General features: G+C 45.7%; 4 protein-coding genes across 4 annotated transcripts; 3 read left to right on the plus strand and 1 right to left on the minus strand.

Annotated features, from left to right (window-relative positions):
* Positions 1-872: 872 nt before the first annotated feature.
* N7498_007852 (uncharacterized protein) lies at positions 873-1,490 on the plus strand (the record flags this gene model as incomplete). Its single annotated transcript, XM_058454914.1, has 1 exon — positions 873-1,490. One exon carries the CDS (start codon positions 873-875, stop codon positions 1,488-1,490), a length of 618 nt encoding a protein of 205 aa, XP_058307163.1.
* An 8,013-nt stretch (positions 1,491-9,503) lies between these two features.
* On the plus strand, positions 9,504-10,271 carry N7498_007853 (RlpA-like double-psi beta-barrel domain-containing protein; the record flags this gene model as incomplete). Its single annotated transcript, XM_058454915.1, has 1 exon — positions 9,504-10,271. One exon carries the CDS (start codon positions 9,504-9,506, stop codon positions 10,269-10,271), a length of 768 nt encoding a protein of 255 aa, XP_058307164.1.
* Positions 10,272-14,375: 4,104 nt separating this feature from the next.
* Positions 14,376-15,713, minus strand: N7498_007854 (glycosyltransferase family 31 protein; the record flags this gene model as incomplete). Its single annotated transcript, XM_058454916.1, has 1 exon — positions 14,376-15,713. The coding sequence occupies one exon, from the start codon at positions 15,711-15,713 to the stop codon at positions 14,376-14,378; it is 1,338 nt and encodes a 445-aa protein (XP_058307165.1).
* A 905-nt stretch (positions 15,714-16,618) lies between these two features.
* N7498_007855 (uncharacterized protein) lies at positions 16,619-16,979 on the plus strand (the record flags this gene model as incomplete). Its single annotated transcript, XM_058454917.1, has 2 exons — positions 16,619-16,634; positions 16,717-16,979. The coding sequence occupies 2 exons, from the start codon at positions 16,619-16,621 to the stop codon at positions 16,977-16,979; spliced, it is 279 nt and encodes a 92-aa protein (XP_058307166.1).
* Positions 16,980-22,509: the final 5,530 nt, after the last annotated feature.

Genomic DNA, 22,509 nt, shown 5'->3' on the forward strand with positions numbered 1-22,509 from the left:
AGCCTAAATCTGAACCTATGAGCATTTACCAGAAATTTGAGTCTCACTATCTATGGGCCTGTCGAGTTGTCCCGAGACGATGACTCCATCTCCAGTTGAGATTCGAACATTGTATGGACCAATCACCCCTTCGAAAGATATTTTTCTGCCAGTCAACTCTGCCATGGCATTATAGGAAATAGAGACAGCTGAGCCATAGAAGGAAGGGGCTTCCTGTAATATGGTACCACTGAAAGAACAAAGAATGCCGTCGATGCTGAATGATGCTTTTATTCGACGGTTCTGGTTTCGGAGCATTTCTTTTCCGGAATACATCTATTGGATGAGGGTATTAGCTAAGGTTAACCGAAGCACAGGTAACAGCCACATAGCTGTCTGGATGACTCACTTTGTAATGGAAGCAGAGAGATGAATTTGTAGATTTTCAGCTGTGCAGAGGGGATCGAAGAGAAAGGGTGCGGTGATTGATTACATCGCAAGGACCTGGGTAGGTGCGATGTAAATTAAATAATGAAATGCCCTCAATAATCTCTTGGGCATCAAGAAAGGTAAACCTTCATTCACCATTCTTAATTCATCACTCTCACAACTGTCGAGAGTTCATATTCATCATGGGCAAAGGTACATTATCCTCCAGAATGAAATCCTCTCTCATAGTCTAAAATAGTGACTGTTGCTTTAGTACCTAAGATACTCTGGAAACATCTCGGGATATTCGTGGAAAGTGATGAATTGAAGGAGGGTGATGAATTGAGGGAGAGTGGTGATTGATAATTCTGTTGGTACCTGACGAACGGACGCCGATGGTATTTCAGTGCTATTTAAATATCATTCCATTCTCTTTTTCTTTGATACTGGACACAATATCCACCATGGCCGAGTTCCCACAAGACGTCCAACATTGGAATAACTCAACGAGTTTTACTGCTCTACTCAAGTTGAATAAGAAGTTTCTTCGAGGTGAAATTTTATCGTCTCCTTATCATTACGGCCCCATTGAGGAGGAAACACTTAGCCTTGTTCCTGCTTTGTTGAAACTACACGACCGGCAGATTTTTACGTGGTCCAGCCAACCATACTTACGTGAACGCAATAGAGGAGACAATGGCAAATTTTACGACCACTGGCAACGACCTTTTATCTCCTTTATCGTGGCCGAGAAAAACAATCCGCGGAAACTCTTTCAAGAATTGAAACGAAAAAGAGATATCAAAGTTCACGCACGAAAGGTTTACTCGCCTGAGGCTGCTGTACAAGGATCATTCACTAAGACAAAGATTGTTACCAAATATCGACGTTCGTACTTTTGGCGGCGATGGAAAGCTTTTACCGCTGTTGATCCGGCGGCAGATATAGCAGAGGAGGACATTTTCTGCCTAGACGCTATGAAGCAAGCAGGACCATGGGAATTCGACGTTGTCGCAGCTTCGTGGAAGGATGTCGATATTACAGGAATTGTTATAGACGCAGTTGGTGCGTCACAGGCATGATGGGCGACCACTGCATGTATCTTGATACTTTCTTTTACAGTGGTAGCACAGTAATTAGCGAATCTGCTTCCTCCCTGACAACTGTTTTCCTTCCCCTGGGCCCCACCGCCCAGGGCACTAGTGCGTGACAGATATCAGCGAAGTTATTACTGCTTAAGGTAGCAGCAGGCATTTAATACCGAATTTCATTTTTAATTTACAAAACACCTACGCTATCTCTCGTTTTACACGGCGGTGGTCGGCAGAATTGTATTCTGAAACTAGCTGTTTATTAGGATGTGAGAAGATAGTCGATGTACGTGATTATAGTCGTGTAGGACTATTGGCTATTAGTATTAGTTTAACCTTCTTGTTCCCTTCTCGGACTCTATTTTTCGTGACGCTAGGGATAGGGTAGTGAGTAAGGTATACGCACTTGCTCCTAGCCCGTTTCTTATTTAGCGGTCTAAGGTGACCTAGGCTAGTTATAGATATTGCCATTCAAACGAAGTAGAGAACCAAGCATTGCTGTCTTATGCCTTCGGCAAGCGGTCTTTAGCGATGTTTTGGGTACGGGGTCCTGTTTTGCCATAGCACCGCATTGTACAGTAGTTACTGTATTTAACAATGTGGATTTTGAAAGCGGATATATAGACTTAAGGCATAGGTAGCTTCGATAGTCAAGTTTTCTATTCAATTGATCTTTCTTAACCATAAGGATGAACAGCTAGTGGTTATTGTAGATGATGGATAAACCATAACATGACAAGGAACAGTATTAAGATCATTTTTCGTTGTGGTAGTAGATAAAGTGGCGGTAGAGGGAGTGGCGGTAGAGGCAGAGGGAATGGTGAACAGTGACTTGTTGGTGACAGAAGCTAGGGCAGTTGATAATGCGGAATATGAGAGCATTTTTGATGTGGATACTTCTGATTTAGATGCAATGCACCAACTACCAGCCTTAAGTCCCTTTTTGAGTACGCAGCTCGAGCTGTCACCATTCTTATTGAAAAAAGTAACTAGACCCGTGTGGTTTACTTGTATCCAAGCAACTGGTGAACCATCTTCTGTGCCGCATACGTCAACACTGAGCGCAGAGTGTTGCTCACTGAGCTCTAGGAAACTGTTAGCAACAGCATAATATTTCAATTGTGGTAGTTAATAGGTACTTAGGCATTCATCTCCATCTAGTTTGGCAAAGGATGCAAAGTAACCCGTGCAGCCATAGCTGCCGTTGGACCATATCAAACACTGGCGATCGTAATCTATGACTTCAAAGGTTCCGGCTCTAGAAGTGCATGCGTGAATAATCACTAAAATTGCAAGTGATAAAGGATGCATCTTTGAAATAACCGGAAAGAGACTAGAACGCGACAAGCTCGAGGTTGTCAAAAAATACCACATGGAAAGAAAAGGAGAAATTCTAGGGGGGAATAATATATACTAGATCTCGTTGAGTTGGCGACTCCCGTGAAATGCCCTTCAGCCAGGACCTAGGCCATCAAAGTCTACAAAGCAACGCTCACGGTACTGGGTATAACATTATTGAGGGAGATATAGTACCGTATACGGCGCACTTTTCGATGACCCTCAACTTGGTATGGCCTGATTAACCTGCGCTAAACCCTTTGCAGCGGGGCCCGAGAAAACAGTGATGAATTGAAGGGGAGTGACGAGTTGAAGGCTCCGTACTCTACTGTAGCTCAAACGGTATGACAAAAATAGAACAACAGGCGCAAATGAAGGTACCAGAAAAGACCAGAAAAAGGCTCAGAACAAACGAGAAAGTACAAAATAAGGAGCAAAAGAAAGCCAGAAAGGAGAGCCAAGCAAAACAGGAGGCACAAGTGAAAGCGCAGAAAAAGGCCCCGAAGGAGCTTAAGACAAAGCAAAAAGCCCAGACCCAAGCGCAAAGGAAGGCGCGGAGAAAACCCAGGAGAAGCTCAAAGCAAGACAGGAAGCCCAAATCGAAGGGCAAACGAAGACGCAAGAGAAGGCGCGGAAGAAAGCCAGGAATGAAAGCCAGGAAAAAAAGCCGTGTATCAGTGTATCTGTGATTGCGACACCAGGTGGAAGTGGTACGCAAGCTCCAATTTTCCTCAAGGACAATACTCATTATTTGCGAGATTGGGAGCATCTTAACATACAGTATGATATAAATAGCATTTTCATTTCATTGGCCGTTATCGAAGTCTTTCCTCTTGCCCACGAACTGTCATAGGCCGGTATTAGCTTCTCTCTCCGATGTATCCTGTTGTGGCAAGACTCCTTGATTCACTCCCAATACTGTTGTCTCTTCAGGGGTTGGACTGGTATTTTGCACTGGTTGTTGCAACTGAATTTGCTCTAAATATGAGGCAAGACCATCAAGTAGCTTCTCTACCTTATCTTCAGTGAAGTGTCAGTCGTTTTAGAATATTTTAATGGAGCCTAAATATGTGCTATTCAAAGAGGACATTTACCTTCAGACTTCTCTTTGATCATTTGACAGTTGTCGCATAACCAAGGGTATCTAGGTCGGCTCATCGTACGATGTTGATCTTCCGAGAACGCTTCATCGCTCAATGGTGCCTCCGATCTTGTTGAAGTCACTGAGAATGTTCCGCAGCCTATGTTACTTGTGTTTGATTCACATTCCGATAAGGTCAGTTGGTCTTCAACTTCTTTGGAATATTTCATTTGATCCCATGTAGAGTCTTCGTCAGAATCAAGGTCGTCATTAATTCCTGTTTTTTTTTTCTCGTTGATTGACTTTGAATCAGTTTCTATATAGATATTGCGGCTAGTATGAGCGTCGTATTCGAATGGTATTTTGAGAGGGGGGGTACCATTGTTCTGAGCCATTTATTAATCCCTCTGGGCTTAAGGAGCGTTTCCTAACAGTCAAAAAACATAGACGGTGGAAAATAAATATTAACAAGTGTTATGTTGCCTGGGCATCACATTTGGCGCAAAGAACAGATCTTTTATAGTCCTTTGAGTAGGCAAATAGCAAAGAGTAATACCGGGAAACGCAAAAACATATGGGAAAAGTACGAACACAGTTCATCTCCCAGGCCCCAATACAAGGTAGGCGCCGGCAATTGCTCTGATGATCAGATGCTGCTACACCAAATAACGTTTAGCTAAGGCCGTGGTTGAACATGTAGCTGCAACCGTCACAGCTAGGACACGAGCCTAGCAGCTGTTGACCTTGGGCCGTTTTTGCATTCAAGGCACAAAAAATACCCTCGGCGGTTCAACCATCTTCGTCCCATTGGTGCAGGAATTTGTAACCGGGTAACCACCACCGTGGCTAACCTATCCGGAAGAATCATGTCCTCTATCATATCACGGTTAAGAACAAGCTTTGAAGATGACAGTCTCGGAGCCATATCGCCTGGACTAATAATGGGAAGCGGGAAGCCCCCGTGCAGGAAGTTGCAGATTACCACGAGAGGAGGGCGGAGAGGGGTAAGGAGGGTACTGGCGGGTGTGTACGAAAGGTTCGTTACAATACATCCCCTATTGTAATAGATACATATTGTAAGATACAAAGACTATTATGGAAAGCGGTCCATACCAAAATGCTTAGAATAGTATCCAATCAGGACTCGTAAATTTAGGATTTAATTTCCGGGAATTAAGTTTAAAGAGTGTGGAGTCAAACTGAATTCGAAATTCTCTGTAAATGTGTTAATAATTCATCCCACCCCTCATCGAAAGTACATGTAACCTATCTATGCTAGGAACCTTTTATATATTGACTGACTGGTAAATTCCGACCATGTTTTCAACCCAGCAACCAACTGAATCCATTTCTTAGTAACCTATACATACAGGTAATCGCAAGCCAAATTGTTTATCATCCAAATAGTTTGAAAAAGCTGTTCCCGGTAAGACCTTACACTCAAACTGCGAAGAGCTATCGTGTTATCAAAAGGCATCCGACGTTAAAAAAGGCCTTTTCGACAAGCAGAATAGGCAAGAAGCTATGAGAGACAGGACTACTGCAGACCAAACAGCAATTAGTAGTCCACCTAAGCTTGCGTGTATTCCCAAACTTCTCAAAGCGTCCTGCTGAATGAATAACTTGATAGACACGTAAATCGTGGTGATAATAGCTGAGGCGCACAGCAAGAAAATGGAGGCAAACTAGACCCCATAAATATGTACGTAATCAGACTTTGATTTTATCAGACTTACCAATGAGAGGACGGTAGTTAGCATTCCTGACAATTTGGAAAGTAATGGTGGATGTATAATCAATCTCCATTGGAAAATAAGCCAGAAAGATGCTGACACAACTGCTCCACAGGTCGCTGTGGTTCCAATTATGTAAGCTGAAATAGCCCAGCGTGATGCGCTATGAAACGCTTCGAGATGTTTTTTGACGTCACTTGAAAGCAACGAATTGATATCATTTTCAAATGAGCCAAAATGACTGAAAATGTCAAAAGAAAATGAGTTGCTAACTACAGAGCAATTGGAGGGGGAAGACGAATCCTTATCAACTTGACAATAGCTTCGCAGTCCGACGATGTAATAAGCAGGAAGATGAGATTTCAAGTCATCCGCCAAAGACTGAACATTTTCGCTAGCCTGATCTACTTCACTCTTGGTGGCATCGGAGGCCTGCGAAATACTACTGGCGGCGATTTTCGTCACAGTATCACCGATCTTGGCTGTGTTATCCCTTAAATCGGAATCGCTAATTCCGCCAATGTTGACTAATCGACGGACATGAGTCGTTTTAAAGCCAGGAAAATCGGTCAAGTTTACCTGTGAGTTTCATTAATACAATGCAGCCCCTAAAGAATCCTTGTATCTCACTTTCAAGAAATGAAAGCTAGATGGTGAAGATGTAGACGTGCATCCATCAAAAATCATTGTGAGAGGTATCACATTTATAATCGAAAATGCCAATGCCACTAAAGCAACAATTGGTCTTCTTTCAGCGTTGACTATCATTGAAGCAAAGTTCCCTCCAAGTTGATCTGAGTAGTTTGAAAATATTGCTTTCTCGAAGCATCGTTCAGTTCTGGCGTAAGGGGTAGTGTGGGCTATGATAAAGTACTAGAGGAGTGTAAGGGACAAACTTTAAAATCAGGAGAATCAGAAAGTAGTAGAAGCAAGCCTTTGTTAAGTTGTTTTCGATTATTGATTTCCGGTAGATTGGATATTTCGGTGTATCTAGAATTTACGCTAAAAAATCTAGTAAGATTTTATTTGAGAGAAGAAAATCTTAAGCTCGACAATTAGGTTCTTTTCCAGATTAAAACCCAAACAAGATATATGGGTTCAAGGTCACTTTCTTGAAGCCAATAGAATTGAGGCGTTCTAAAGCTTTTATGCCAAGTTTTATTTAGATACTCGAACGAAAAATATTCGGCAGGGGGCACAAACTGCATACCGACAAATTTTATGAGAAGAACTCTCTTAGATTGTCAAACGGGAAGTCATCGCAGTCTCCCTTAAAAGTGATTCTCGAAATCGCCTCGACCAGTACACACCAAGAAACTATTTTCTGGCTCCACTGCCAAAACCTTAGCGTATACTATTCATTGTACTATGCATCTTGTATGGTATTATTATATTTGCATCTATCAGATTACATCAGGCACTTGAGATGTTGGCCGGTGAGCTTTGATATTTATGTACTGGAGAATCTGCAGTTTACGGCGCCTCTGCGCCAAATTCAAAGCGGGTACCCGCAGAATTTCCAAAACATACTAGCTGGCCTTGGCGCTGTGACTGGAGAAACAATCAAAGAGTGTAGTGGTTGCGCCATTTTCGGGACGCACTGTACCATCTCTCGTTAAGATATTGATATCTGAGATGACATATATTGAAAGGAATCCCGTATGGGCTCCAAGGCATGTATTTTTTGATCAGTGATAGTTGCCCTTTCGGTTCAGCCGCCGGGAGTTAATGAATTGTGTGTGTGTACAGTACCATCTCTCCCTGACCGCGGCCAGTGGTTTCAGCCCGCGGACCTGTCGCGAGCGTTCATGTCCTTTCCCGGTGCGAATATTGCGGTTTTACATGTCATTTTAACTTGATGGTCTGCTGAAGATGGCAATAGAGACTAAACATAGAGAATGTCGCTTAAAAACATATTTGAAATGGCCAAGGCCAGAAATCTCCTTTGCTGGATAACGCGCGCCGCGAAGTCAAATCACGGACGATACAGTAGTAGACGGTGAAAACAATCGTGCGATCAACAATGACAAGCTTATTAGAGCAAATTGCTCAAATTAGAATCTTGTCACGACTTTGCGCGGATCACTCTAGTGTCATCGAAGGAATATGGACTGGTCCCTCATTCTCACCCTCGAGAACAGTGATGCGAGGCGAAAGGAGCCGGAGCAGCTGGGTGGTATTTGCAGGGAACTCTTCTACTCTCCAAGAGAATCTCTTGCATACTCGGCAACGCATGATGAGCTTGCCCTTGGTTCCTGCACCACAGTGGGGCGCTAATAGGAGTGGGCGCCACCTGCGTGTAAGAGCTTGCTATAGATCTCTGTGTATGGCATCAGATGAGGAACGGTCGCTCGAATTGAGTTGTGTCTTATTTCTCGTAGGGATGCGTTGATCTATTGAAGACCTACTTATTGGTGGCATCAGCCATGAAGAAAGCCCACGGCATGTTGAACGACCCAGGGTGGTCAATGCTTAGGATAATTGAGCTCAAGAGTTATGCACGCGATTACATACGCCCTTGTTGACCATGATCATGTGAATCCTGGATCTATAGGTTTGTTGAACTCATGTATTCGCAAGCTTTCTCCTAGGCCGGCGTTGACCGCTCGTGCGGATCTATAGATCCTATTGGTGGACGTTGAACACAAGATAATCACCTGCTATCCAGCTGCAGTCTCGCACGTAGCCGTTAGCCGACGCAGTGAGTGTAGCAGGGTCGGCATGACTGCATGGTTGACCCTGACTAGGTGGGCTATGTAAGGTTGGTCAACCACGCCCGGGAATGCACAAATAGTCGGCTGAGCGAGCAGTGGGACTGAACAGCTGCATGCGGCGTACGGTTCGGCATCGACTGCGCTTGAAGTATAAGCTAGTCGTTGAACTAAGACTTCTGCCTCGTCTTGACTAATGATCCCGTGCTCACCCATGCCAACCGTGCAGACACGATTCGTGCCCAGACCCATATTTACCCGCAAATGGATTTTTGCATGATTGCGACGAAGTCGGTTGAACTGCTGAGGATGTTCGGACTGCGCTGAGCAAGTTTGTGTCCTGGAGGAGAAATGACCTATGTACAATGACTGCTAGGCTCGTGTTCTAGTGGTTTAGCCGCAGGTCAATGGAAATGAGAAGGTGTATATGTTCACTGCGCCGAAGCGGAGTCCAATTTGATCAACAATGGACGAGTGAGGCGGCGGAGACAATATTAGTGGGATGTCGGGTAGAGTTGTGGGACCGGTTGGCTTGGTTAACGCCGAAGTGGTCCGGGCAAGCATTCTACGGATTGCAGTTACGCTCGATCAAGCACTTATCAGTTCAACCGCGGCCCAAGTGGCGTCCCACTTGATCAACAACATACAGCTCCGCTCAATTGGGAACATCTATGCGCAACCGCGGCCCAAGCGGTGTCCCACTTCGATCACCAGCGTATGGGTGAGGTAGAGAGACTACGTTGGTGTGATCCGAGATGCAGCTATAGGGGCCGGGTGGCATGATCGGGCTACAGCTGCGCTCGACCGGGAGGATCTATGTTCAACTGCGGTCCAAGCGGGATGCAACTTGAACGTTGTTCCGGTCACAAATGGACCAGTGAGGCGGAAGATAGAGTGTTTGTATGATCTCTATGTTCAACCGCGATCCGAGCGGAATGCAGCGCGAACGTTATCCCTGATCAACAATGACCAGACTGCGCCAAAATCCGCAATGGGTTCTGGAATCAAAACGCAACCCAACCCGCCAAAACCCGCCAATTCATAAAATAGGTCGTTCGCGCGCTTACTGTGTGTATCGTCTGGGCTCGATTCGACAACCTTGACACAGGATAGCGACTTATTCTATCGAGTATTAAGCATCATGATGTTCCCAGCCGTTGCGGCAGCTGGCTTTCTTTTTACACTCAGCGCCTCTGCACAGTTAATCATTTCAAGCGGTGACGGCTTCGGCACATACTACTACGACATTGGGCAAGTGGATGCATGCGGGACCACTTTTGCGAACCAAAACAAAGGGGGAGTTATGTGTAGCTCTGCCACCCTGCTCTCTCTTGATCAGATGAACTCCGACTATGTTGTTGCCATGAACAGCACCCAGTTAGGAGAGGATCCAGCTCTGTACTGCGGTAAAAAAGTAATTATCTCAGTTAATGGGCAGCGATCCGACATGCAGCTCTTTATCGGGGATGGCTGCCAGCGTTGCGGCATCGGCTCTTCCTCCAGCAATACCTGGAACGCAGAGGGCGCCCCCGGCCTCGATTTCAGCTATACTGTCCTAAATAAATTGTCTGGCGGTAACGCTTGCAGCGAGGGCCACATCGCCATTTCATGGGAAATCCTTGATGACTCAATATTTACTTTTCATGGCAGCCCTTCAGGCTCTACCCCATCATCCGAATCTAGCGATTTCGACACCGCCACGGTACAGCCCTTAGCTCAATCTGTGGCCCTGACGATCAATAGCGCGTCAGAAGGCCAGCTGGAAGTAATGCCCACAACTTGTTCAAACAATGTATGGCGATGCAGCGGCGATGTGCTTGAGCAGTGTATTGGCAGTATCTGGACCCCTCGCGTTACTTGCGCCTTAGGATCCAGCTGCCAAGGTGGCTCGAACCCCTACTGCACATAAAGAATTCCAGAAGCTGGTACATTACCCTATGCTAAATTTTTAAGACTCTTTCGTCTTGCGCCACGTTTTGCTTAAATCAATGGGTGTACATTATAGATTTATTGTAGCTACGATGTGATCGTGCCAAGAAAATGAATCGGATACATGCAAGAATCATTGAGAGATGGTGAAGCTGCTGCTCGAACGGGAAGATATCGACATCGAGGCAAGAGGAAAACTCGGATCTACTCCATTCTCGTTAGCCGCTTCTTCGGGAAGGGTCGACCTTATACAGTTGCTTCTCCAAAGATCTGATAATATTGATGTGAATCGCTTCGATATTTGGGAGCGTAAAACCGCTCTTATGGTGGCTGCAGAGCGCGGTCACCTGGAAACCTTAGAACTTCTCCTTGCATTGGACAAAACAGATCCCAACCTCACTACCTCCAAAAACCATGAAACAGCGCTAGAATTTGCGGCTTTTGAAGGACATCTCGAAGTGGTCAAAGCCCTTCTAAGGGATCCAAGGCTAAAATGTGATCTTAGTTGGCCCACATTGTGCGCCAAATATAAAGGTCATGATGGTGTTGCACGGATAATCAGCGATGAAAGAGAGAAGCGACAGTCGCGTCGTGGGAGCGACTAATGCTGTGACGAGGAGTATGGATTGTTTTCAAGCAGTTCTTTGATTTTTATATACACAATACTCAATATTACACGCGCTTGCCATTCTCTTGCAGATAAATCTTGATATAGGTCGGGATGCCCACCTTGAGGAAGTGTTTGTCTCTGTGTTAATCCTGTCTCGCGTTTCAACTTCCCCTTCGCGCCATATGACAACCGTCGAGCAGAGCTCAATCAAATCACTGGTGGTGGCGCCAGCAGTTCTCCAGAAATAGTAATATCGTTCTGGTACGGTCATTGAACTAAGAGTATGAGCAGGCACATTATGCGGGCGGTGATCCCTGCTCTGAGTGGCTTCTTCCTCTATGCCAGTCCTTTCCAAAGTGGGGCGCTAATAGGAGTGGCAGCCACCTTCGTGTAAGAGCTTGCTATAGATCTCTGTGTATGGCATCAGATGAGGAACGGTCGCTCGAATTGAGTTGTGTCTTATTTCTTGTAGGGATGCGTTGACCTATTGGGGAACTACTTATTAGTGGCATCAGCCATGAAGAAAGTTCACGACGTGTTGAACGACTCAGGGTGGTCAATTACCGAGATACATGAGCCCACGAGTTATGCACGCGATTACATACGCCCTTGTTTACCACGATCATGTGAATCCTGGATCTATAGGTTTGTTGAACTCATGTATTCGCAAGCTTTCTCCTAGGTCGGCGTTGACCGCTCGTGCGGATCTATAGATCCTATTGGTGGACGTTGAACACAAGATAATCAGCTGCTATCCAGCTGCAGTCTCGCACGTAGCCGTTAGCCGACGCAGTGAGTGTAGCCGGGTCGGCATGACTGCATGGTTGACCCTGACTAGGTGGGCTATGTAAGGTTGGTCAACCACGCCCGGGAATGCACAAATAGTCGGCTGAGCGAGCAGCGGGACTGAACAGCTGCATGCGGCGTACGGTTCGGCATCGACTGCGCTTGAAGTATAAGCTAGTCGTTGAACTAAGACTTCTGCCTCGTCTTGACTAATGATCCCGTGCTCACCCATGCCAACCGTGCAGACACGATTCTTGCCCAGACCCATATTTACCCGCGAATGGATTTTTGCATGATTGCGACGAAGTCGGTTGAACTGCTGAGGATGTTCGGACTGCGCTGAGCAAGTTTGTGTCCTGGAGGAGAAATGACCTATGTACAATGACTGCTAGGCTCGTGTTCTAGTGGTTTAGCCGCAGGTCAATGGAAATGAGAGGGTGTATATGTTCACTGCGCCGAAGCGGAGCCCAATTTGATCAACAATGGACGAGTGAGGCGGCAGAGACAATATTAGTGGGATGTCGGGTAGAGCTGTGGGACCGGTTGGCTTGGTCCGGGCAAGGATTCTACGGATTGCAGTTACGCTCGATCAAGCACTTATCAGATCAATCGCGGCCCAAGTGGCGTCCCACTTGATCAACAACATACAGCTCCGCTCAATTGGGAACACCTATGCTCAACCGCAATCCGAGCGGAATGCAGCGCGAACTTTATCCCTGATCAACAATGACCAGACTGCGCCAAAATCCGCAATGGGTTCTGGAACCAAAACCCAACCCAACCCGCCAAAACCCGCAAATTCATAAAATAGCTCGAATAGGCAGGTAACCTTCCTATTTAGGCTATTTTTATGGAATTTATGTAGTTATACAGGTTTGCTGGTGTTGAAATATGAGTAAAACCCGCAGGAGCCCCACTTTTGCGGGGTTTTTTTGGGTTTTGGCGCAGTCTAACAATGACCCAGTGAAGATGGAGATACGGTGTTGGTGTGATTGGGGGTACAGCTTACGGGGCTAGATGGCAGGGGTAACGACCAGGTCGTTCGAAATAGCGTTGAACATCTACTAGATCCAGCCAACTAGATTCCAAGCATCTTTTTGAACGGCGGCCCAAGCGGAACGCAACGTGAGCGCCACCCCTGGTCAGCAACGGTCAAATGAAGCTAGCGAGATAGTGTTGATGTGATTGAGATGCAGCATGGGAGCCCACTTAGCCAATCAACTGAAACGCAATTTGAGCAGGTATGCTGTCGGTTTTGCGTGGGTCTACACTTTCGCGATGCATCCAACGCCCTCATAACGCCCCAAGGATTCCATGGCACATTCCACATAGCACGGTGGCGACAGTGATCCTGGAAGTCCTGTAGTTTACATCCAACTGCGCTTTCGCACATGCACCAGCTTTTGCGTCACTTGGCGAAGACCCTTGCCCGACGTCCCATACTCTTAATTCCCACTGATTGTCGGAGCACGTAATATAAGGGCCAATCAGCGGTGAAAAGAACTCTGTATTGCTATACCCCTGAATCTGGCAATTTATGGGGGTTTCTGATTACATAAGAAATAATTACATCGGATTATCCAATAATCCGGTCTCCATAGGCTGTTCGTTCCGACACTGATTTATTTATCACGATCCGGGTATTAGTCATGCTAATGCCTTCCGTCATTCGTCTTATCTTGTTTAATATGCATGCGACTTATGACCCACCGATCTAACTCTCTATTTACACTTTGCTTACTTACCATCCTCTTATTTTTATCCTCAGGGCCGATGCGCGCAGCGCGCATTTTAATAGTGGAACTAAATCATTTTTGGGGCTCACGGATCATGTGATTAGGGTTTGAAAGAGCATCTACATGTTCGCAGCATGGAAGCCAATGTCGGGCGCTTCTGTGGCAGAATTCTACCATGTATATTACCCCTAACCTTCATATACTGTTATTAATTACCGTAAATAGGGATGTGACCCCCTCCAACGAGCGCCGCCAATATTGAACCGGAGAAGATGATAAGCAATGCCAGTGCTCTAAGGAAAGACTGCAGATTATTCCCGGTACACAAACATTCAGTGCAGTCATGACCTGAATGCCATTTGTTGTGAGCCTCCATCGGGTATAATTCATGTTCCATGGTCCCAGAGTGTTTTGGCATTGCTAAATTTTCCATTAACATGAGGGGGAATCATTGTGGAGAGAGACAAACCCTGAGTGTTGAGTATGTTGGATATTGGGGCAGAACCTCATCAGAGGAAATGTTGGCTCTGAAGACAAAAGTTTCCAATAAGACTCTCTAATGGACACTGGCGGTATTATATAAGAAACGAGCCATGCATCTATAATGTAACTCGAGACGCTGAACAGATTGAGCTTGAACTGAGTGAACTTGATCGATTGCTTAATGATTGTCAAGTCTTGAACCATTTGAATTAAATGTTTGTTAAAATCTTTTCCAGATTGATAGGAATGTCTCAGAAACCGCCATTTCCCAACCTCTCCCGGCCTTTAAGCAACTTAAACGCTAACGTGCATGGAAATATATGTAAATGAACATAGGTAATTTTTTGAGAGACAGCTCATACATTTGCACAGAAGATCTCGAAGTATGAGATTGGCGCAGTTCATAATGTGCTGAATTTGTTGCAGCATAGATCTGTCGGATGCTACCTTGGTGGTCTCGAGTTGCATCTTATAAACGTAGTGATAGCTTTTCGTCATCCCTTGGCCTCAATGGACCCAGACTGTACGCCCAACCCTCTTCTCGTGCCCAAAAGCTTGGGTCCCACGTCTGCTCCATCGCAATTGTGTCATTGACAGGATAGGAATGGCGTATGATAGAGAACCCATTGATGAAGAACCAGTCATCTGAGCCCGCTAATTTCCTGCGCCGAAGCTGGCACTCATCTCCACATACTGAAGATACTTTGCTTAACCCGACAATATTGACGGGGAACCAGTCGGCCGACTTCCAGTGATGCAGCGACAATGGCAACTCCCGTCCCGATTCATAGAATCCCGACCCGTCACTTTGCCAAAAGTCCAATTGATGAAGTCCTCGGTCCCAAGTGAGCTTGGTGGTAGTATGGAGATAAATGCATTGAGATATTCGTTTATCGCCAAATCCCGTAAGCTTGGTGCATTCGTCGTAATGTTTATCAAGCTCCTCTAGAGTGGGAATAGAGAGGAAAATCCCTGCACCTCCGTAGGCCATGTAGCCATAGTTCGAAAGGCCCATGACGTTTTCCGTGAGAGCTCCGACATATTGTGGTACCGTAGCGTCATATGAGGCTAGTCGCTTGATGAGGTTTGACATGGACGGGAAAAAAGTATCGTCATCTATGACGACACCCCACTGTGAGTTCTCATCGATATTTCGAAAGAGAACTCGAGTAAGTGATATATATCGATCCAGGACTTTTTCATACGATTCAATGAGAGTAAGGCGAATGCCTAGCTCAACAGCCTGTTGCAGAACAGTGTTTTTCCGAGAGTCGTATTCGACTAACGCGAATATCCGGGCATTTGTGCCACTGGCCCAATGCGAAAAAGCTTCCAATGAGTCTATTAGCCGGTCCAAAGAGGTAGCGACACCAAAAATTATATGCGATGCGTCGATACGTTCAGGCAAAGGGGCGGAAATTTCAACAGTTGGGGGGCATTGGTTGAGAGTCTTACGGCTCTCATTTGCATCAAGGTCGACAAGTTCGAAACTGGGAATTGGCAGTTTCAAACTGTCTGAAAACGTCTTGAATTTTTTGGACTGTTTCACTCCGATTTCCCAACGCGAATATAACACTGGCGAGTCAAATCCTTGGGATTTCAAATGGTTCAGATCAACGGAACAACCAATAGCATCCCCTCGGTCGCTTTTCGCAGCCAAGGCTTCCAAATGGGAGATACGTGAGCTGATTTTGCGGAGTAAAAAGTTGCCGTTCGGTTGTAAGAGCAATATCGCCAACACTAAAATAACGAGGAGACTGCTGAAGATGTATCTATGTTGTCGTCGGGTAAAGTAATAGGGCGCCATGTTCTTGCCAGTATGTACGTGACATTTAAGAAAATCGCAAGAGCTAAATAAAAAGGGTCAGGTCTTGACTTTTGTTACTTATCTGAAGGTATCGATGCAGCCAGATTTGTTCATCATACTCTCAGCGTTTGGGCCGGATAGCCTCCCATGGCACTGAAGTAGAGTAAGAAGTAGAGCGTGGGTGCGCCGCTCGCTTGGGAATTATGTTACTACATAAGCTTCGCAATTAGATTGTTAACGTATGCAGTGGGATAGGGTTTCAAATGGATTATTACGACTCGGATTAGGTGGAGGCAGATTTTAAAGGTTACTTGTTCAACAAAACTAAATAGTTCAGTCGATCATCGAATGACCTTTTCTTCCCTTGGTACGGTGTGTTGATTTCTCTTTGTCCCTGATTTGCGAAATGAATCGCTTTGCGGAAATTACGTTGAATTCCTTGATCGGACAGGAAATAGTCTCCCTTGCTACAGTATTTTCTCGTTGAACTATCAGAAAGACTTATTATGACTAGAGAAATTTTAAAAAGCGTTTTCACAGCTAGGTTCAAACATAATCTATACCTATAATGCGCATTATACTCAGAACTTGCACAAAGTGATATATCGGCAATGAGCCTTATTGGCCAGCTCAAGTTGGACTCGCAGTGCATGTTTGTTCAAGTGCCTCAGAAACTTTCAACTTAAACAATCAACTCCGTGTCATCATATCCGCATGGCATGTGGGCGAAGTGGCCTCTCGCATTTCTGCTGCACGACTCGAGATAACTCAGTTAAAACCTAATCAATATGTATTGTAGAGATATTGATGTACTCATCTATATATAAGCTATGGAATGTAGCCCTTAGCTTTGATCCTTTACGAGTTTCACTCTTACTCAACATAAAAGATTTAGCAAACCCAGAATGATCCGGCACAAAAGTAAGCTTGTGAATCTCTTTTTACTGGACAGGTTATGCTCACACCAGGGAACAACTTTTTCTAGAAACGTATGCAAAACCAGGTAGCGAGCAAACGGGTGGCTCTCTCGCCGATGAAGCTCAAGAGGATCTTCAGAACAATACCATTTCAAATGGATTAGACTTTGACAATCCGGGGCAGCTCACCTGCGAAACATCTTCCGCCTCGTCAACAAGCTCGACTGTCATTATGAGCGACAATGAGTTTTCAAGAGCACTCAACCCAGCGACAAAAAATGATTATACCATAACCAGAGCTGACGATGACGTAAAGAGACAAAATTTTGAAGGCAAGTACCAGTATTGATTAGACGCAGCTTTTAGGTCAACAGACGCTGATACTTCGTTGATAGCAAAATGTGGTACCATGTTTGAAAATCTTCCTCGACCTTTGAAACAACTGAAATTGTACCATACGAAGAAGAGCTCCAACCCGGACCTTGATGAAAAACAGCTCTTTAGATCTACTGGAAAAGATTCGTCACAGGCGACGGCTCCCAAAACAAAACAGGTCTGCACTGAATCTGAAAATTGTATGAGAACAGAAGAGGGAAAAGAAAATTGGAAGTGGTTTGCCTGATATCGATCTACAGTAACCGTGCGAGTTATTTTATGTTAAATGTTCATTCTTGACCCTTGTTGCATCAAAAGAAACCGATCAAAGAAACACTTGCATGAACAGGCTTAATTGGCTCATTGAGTTTCTCTACTTGAAATAATACAACCCTGATCTTCGCGACGTTTTTACAAGTGCCACAAACAAAAATTAAAATGATTATATAGACAGACGCTTGGAAAAGCATGTATATACAGTAGTATTCGAAATCAGTTATACCACCTCACTCTTGTGACTTGGTTCCCGGAAAATAAACCCGGCAGCTGTGGGTCCTGATAGGATAGACCTCGGAGGCTCCACTTTGCAGACCGCCTCCTGAATTAGTAGGTATTTTTCATAATACCGTGATTTGACAACTGAGGATGTATTTTACGCGAAAGTGCTATACACACGCTACCTGGTGCGCCCCTCCCCATTTCATGGCACGAGCCATACTTCCTCTCCCACTCACCATCCTTCAGCCTTCGAAATCTCAGTATCCGAGTTACTTCAAGCGACATGGCTCCTAGGCTTTCTACTTCGAAGCTTCATCTGATCCGTGACATGATAGAGAGCCAGTCTTTTACCTCGTCTCAGATGGCCGAAGAAGCTGAATGTACCAAGCTTACGGTTATCAATATTCGCAGAAACCTACGCCAGTTTGGAACTATCTATGCTCCCCAAACTCGAACTGGCCGACAACGAACCGTGACACCGCTAATGATAGAAGCTCTCTGCGAACACCTTTCTGAAAAGCCAGGTCTCTATCTCGATGAGATGGCTGTCTTCCTGTGGGATGAATTTCGAACCTTGATTACAACCTCCAGCATTAGACGAGCCCTTGTAGCAGCGGGTTGGTCGAAGAAGGCAGCGCGGCAGCGCGCTAAAGAGCAGAACGCGGATTTGAGAGACTATTACCTACACAACCTGTCGGAGTTTCAGTCGTATCACCTGGTATATGTTGATGAATCTGGTTGCGATAAAAGGGTCGGATTCAGGCGAACCGGTTGGGCACCTCTTGGCAGAGCTCCTCTGCAAGTTACTCAGTTCCACCGCGATCAGCGATATCAGATACTACCTGCGTATTCCCAAGATGGGATCGTCCTCTCGCGAGTGTTCCGCGGCTCTACGGATGCTATCGTGTTTGAGGACTTCATAGCCCAGCTATTCCAGCATTGTGGAAGATGGCCAGAACCTAAATCCGTTCTTGTGATGGACAACGCATCATTTCATCACTCAGAGCGTCTCGCACAAATGTGCGCGGATGCTGGGGTGAAATTGGTCTATCTGCCGCCCTATTCGCCTGACCTTAACCCAATTGAAGAGTTTTTTGCTGAGCTTAAAAGTTTTATAAAGCGTAACTGGAGCCGTTATGAGAGAGACCCCGGTCAAGGCTTTGATACATTCCTCGAATGGTGTATCAATGTGGTGGGTGCAAAAGAAGAGAGTGCCAAAGGCCATTTTCGCCATGCAGGATTGAAAATAGAAGTATTAGGTGGTTGAGTCTTTGGTCTTGACAGGCGGTAAATACTGCAATATATACACATAGACCACAAAAGTACAAGGAAGCAAGGAAAGAGAAAGGCTCGAGATGGAAACGAGGTCTGACATTTTGTTCGATGATTGGATTGACTTTGGCAATGTCACAATGACTTGTCGCTATTGTGATTTCGGATGTATCATTGTTATTTGTTATATTCCTAGATATCGAAGATGTTAAATAAAAACGTCCAACCCGTCATTGCGGCCATGATGTTCAACTAGGCGTTCACCATACGTACCGTGCGGCAAGGATGGGAATATCAAAAACCCAACAATGTCAGGACGTTCTGAGAGACACTGCCATCGTAGAACAAAATTTGGTTGTGTTCGTCTGTCATGTATTCGAAGTACAGACAGCCTCCGGTGGCGCATTGATAGAATTTCGACCGCGGAAACCTAGTTTCTCCATCATCCGTACCTGCTATGGCTCGTCTGCTAAACTGCATTCCGTGGTCACAGAAGCATGTAGGATTTTCTGCCAGCACACCTCGCATATCCCCAAAGCAGGCAAATTCTTCACAGCTAGAACAAGCATAGTACGGACGATCGCCATTGCCCTTCTTATTAAAAGGCGAACAAAAATCTTCTCTGGTCCATCGGCCACAGTGAAGGCAGCGAGGCGGGTTTCGAAGTGCAGGATGTCTCATTAGAGGATTGGCAAATGCCAAGGCTGGACCGTCCATTACTAAGAGAAAGCACCTGGTCAATGACGTTAAGTAGTTTAGATGGGCGATTTATGTGCGAATAGTGGACACCAAACGCACCGGAATGCATGGGAAAACGATGGTGGGGGGGGAGGGGGTGGAAAGCGTTGGCCTCAGAAAAGTAGCGAGACGAGCGTCCATCCTGCCGCGCAGCCATTGGCCGGACGTAGATGTGGGTCTCTATGAATCATCTAAGTGAGGTTTGTGATAAATAACAGCCAGAAAACCCCGGAGGTCAACTTGCTAGATGGGGAGAATTCGACTGCCCAGCTTAATTTTCCACCGCACCCATCAGTAGTTGACCTTGTGAAGACCCATTTTCTCAATGGCGTCCGGAGTGCATGCTTCAAAGAGCTATAAATAGCTACCTTGAAGCCCTCTATTATTTATTATTTTCGCTAAATCAAATATTTCTGAAGAGAGAAATGATTCATTATGGGTTCTCTGTAACATAAATAGGGGAAGCTTAGTGTTGGACGAACAATATTCGAAAACAAGGTCGGATATCACTAACGCCTTGACGTCACAATGCCAAACTGTTTAGACTAATAATCCTCAAGGACAGGTAAGACCTTCTTGACGCTTTCAACCCACTTCCCAATATCCTCTACGAAACGCCGAGCGATGCCTATCTTGATCCCTTTCTCAATGAAGAAATGGGGATCCTGATCCCTATACACCTGCTCAAGATCAAGACCGTTTTCGAGCATCACATCACATACTTCTCGAAATGCAGTTTTGAGGGTGTCATTCTCGACATTCGACACCTGCCACTCACCGTACTCCTTGACAGCTACATCTCTGAGACCAGGAATGTGGAGTGAGCTTAGAGTCTGCAAATTATCTGCTGCCTTCGGAGCCGAGACATCAAGCTCTTGGGGCGCAGGCTGCGAGGACGAGACATTAATGTTGATAGGTGGATATGGTGACCCTGCACCAGTGACATGGCTTCCCTTGCGCTTGTCTCTACCCAGTCTATCCTGTTCTTCCCGGTATAACTCGTCACGAACTGCTTCTGGTACGTCCTTATGACCTTCCAGCACACCACCCTTCTCAACGTGAGTGATTAGGCGTTTGATGTGATGAGCTTTGAGCGGGTAGTGTTTTTTCCCCATTGGGTCCACCCAGCAATGGGGACCATGCTGACACGTTGACGAGTCACATCGCATCAGGCTATAAACGCTGCGCCAAATTGGCTTCCCGCCAGATGTACTTTCCTCTGCGTCGAGCTGTGCGTCCCTCTCACCGAGCATTCTTTGCGTGACAGATGACTTCCCTCTTTTCTCCCCTTTCCGACCAGCGGATGGAGAGGAATGACGATCGTCTACATAGTTGAAACTGATTTTCAGCGTAAGTTCTTTTCCACGGAGTAAAAGATCTGACCACATCAGAAACTGCTTTTCGATTGCGGTCCAAGATATGTCGGTATCGTCAAATCGTTTGGTCAATTTTCGCTTGGTACGATCGGTTGTTGATGCCACTATGACGGTATCATCTGGTCTCACTTGGCGATGGCGAGCAGTCTTGCGTCGTAGAGCTTTTTCTAGCTTTTTTTCCAAGGACAGCTGCCAAAAGGTGCTAGGCGCTAAAACGACATCCTCTTCCGTGTCCGTCGACACCTCCCTGTTATTGACTGTCACTCGCCACTCTATACGGTAGTGGATGCACGTTGGCGGGTCCTCGTCGTAGGCTTTCCCATCTTCCCAATCACGCAGCTGAAGAAATTTGAGAGTGCATGGAGCTGGTTTACTCGTAGAATCGATATGGGTCTCAACTACACTCGATGGGGAGGGGCTCAGGGTCGATAGCGCTGCGTAGGGGCTGCCGCAATAGCCGGGTGTCGGGGCATAGTCCCAGTGGTGTTCCCATGGTTCGTGTTCAGTAAACTGCGATGCGTCATCGAGGCGATATTGGCTCATCTCACAATAATCACAATCCTTGTAAAGCCCACATTAGCTGGGAGAACCAGGTTAGATTTAGGGCTGGTAACGAATGAGAAGCGTAGTAGGAAGCAAAATCCATGGAGATAGACAAAAACATCCTTCCCTACCAGGTTTAGCTTTCTACAGAATAAGCACAGCCTTCTGAATTATGACTGGCGAGCGACGACGATGACTGCGCTGCATGCGGGAAGAATGAGGGGAAAGAGGCAAAACGTGGCTGACGGGAGAGGAAAGCTAGCAGGCGATCTTGCCAGATCGCCAGATCTACAGAACAATTCTGGCTGGTTCCATGTAATATTACAGTACTATGACGATGACTCATTTATGGCAATACAATCATTACGATAACGGTACTGCTGGAACTAAAGGGCGGTGAGCCAAACAGGTTAGCGTCATCCGGAGTTATGTTCCGGCAATCAAGTAGTAAGAGTATGGCGGTATAGCTGATTTCGAAAACTACTGTATTCAGTACAACAGAAGAACTTGAACAAGATGCTCAGGTTTTACTATGCGACTATATGAAAAGGGCAGAGCCAAAGATGCGATCTTTTTGACTGATCGAGGCAGGGACATTTTACACTTTTTTACTTATTCTTGCTTTTTGCTTCCTTCCATCTCAGAGCCCGGGCTGTTACAGTCATTCTCGAAATCGGCTTGATCAACACACACATGATGACTCTTTTCTAGCCCCACCGCCCAGGCTTTAGCGCAGATCCGTCATTTGAGGGGATTACATTGAGGGACACCGTAAAATGCCCACTGTATGGTACAATACCTTGCTACGTAATATTGCATGATGAGGACAAGAATTCAGTACAATCGGTTGGAAACCTATAGTGGATCTCTGCAAATCATGTGCGGAGGGCCTACTGGCACCTTGTAACTAGCTTTTACAAATACCTTGTTAGGTTTCAAGGATCTGAAAAAGAACCATGGAGTATTGCAATTTGGAACAAGTACAGTGCAGAAGGAGTGATAAATGGGTGGTGCGGGAGAGCTTGTACGGTGTTGGACATTGCAGCAGGGGAGGTTAAATACGTTGTGATTCCCAGG

The sequence above is a fragment of the Penicillium cinerascens genome, assembly GCF_028974065.1.
Source record: "Penicillium cinerascens strain IBT 15544 chromosome Unknown contig_9_segment0_segment0, whole genome shotgun sequence".
NCBI lineage: Eukaryota > Fungi > Ascomycota > Eurotiomycetes > Eurotiales > Aspergillaceae > Penicillium > Penicillium cinerascens.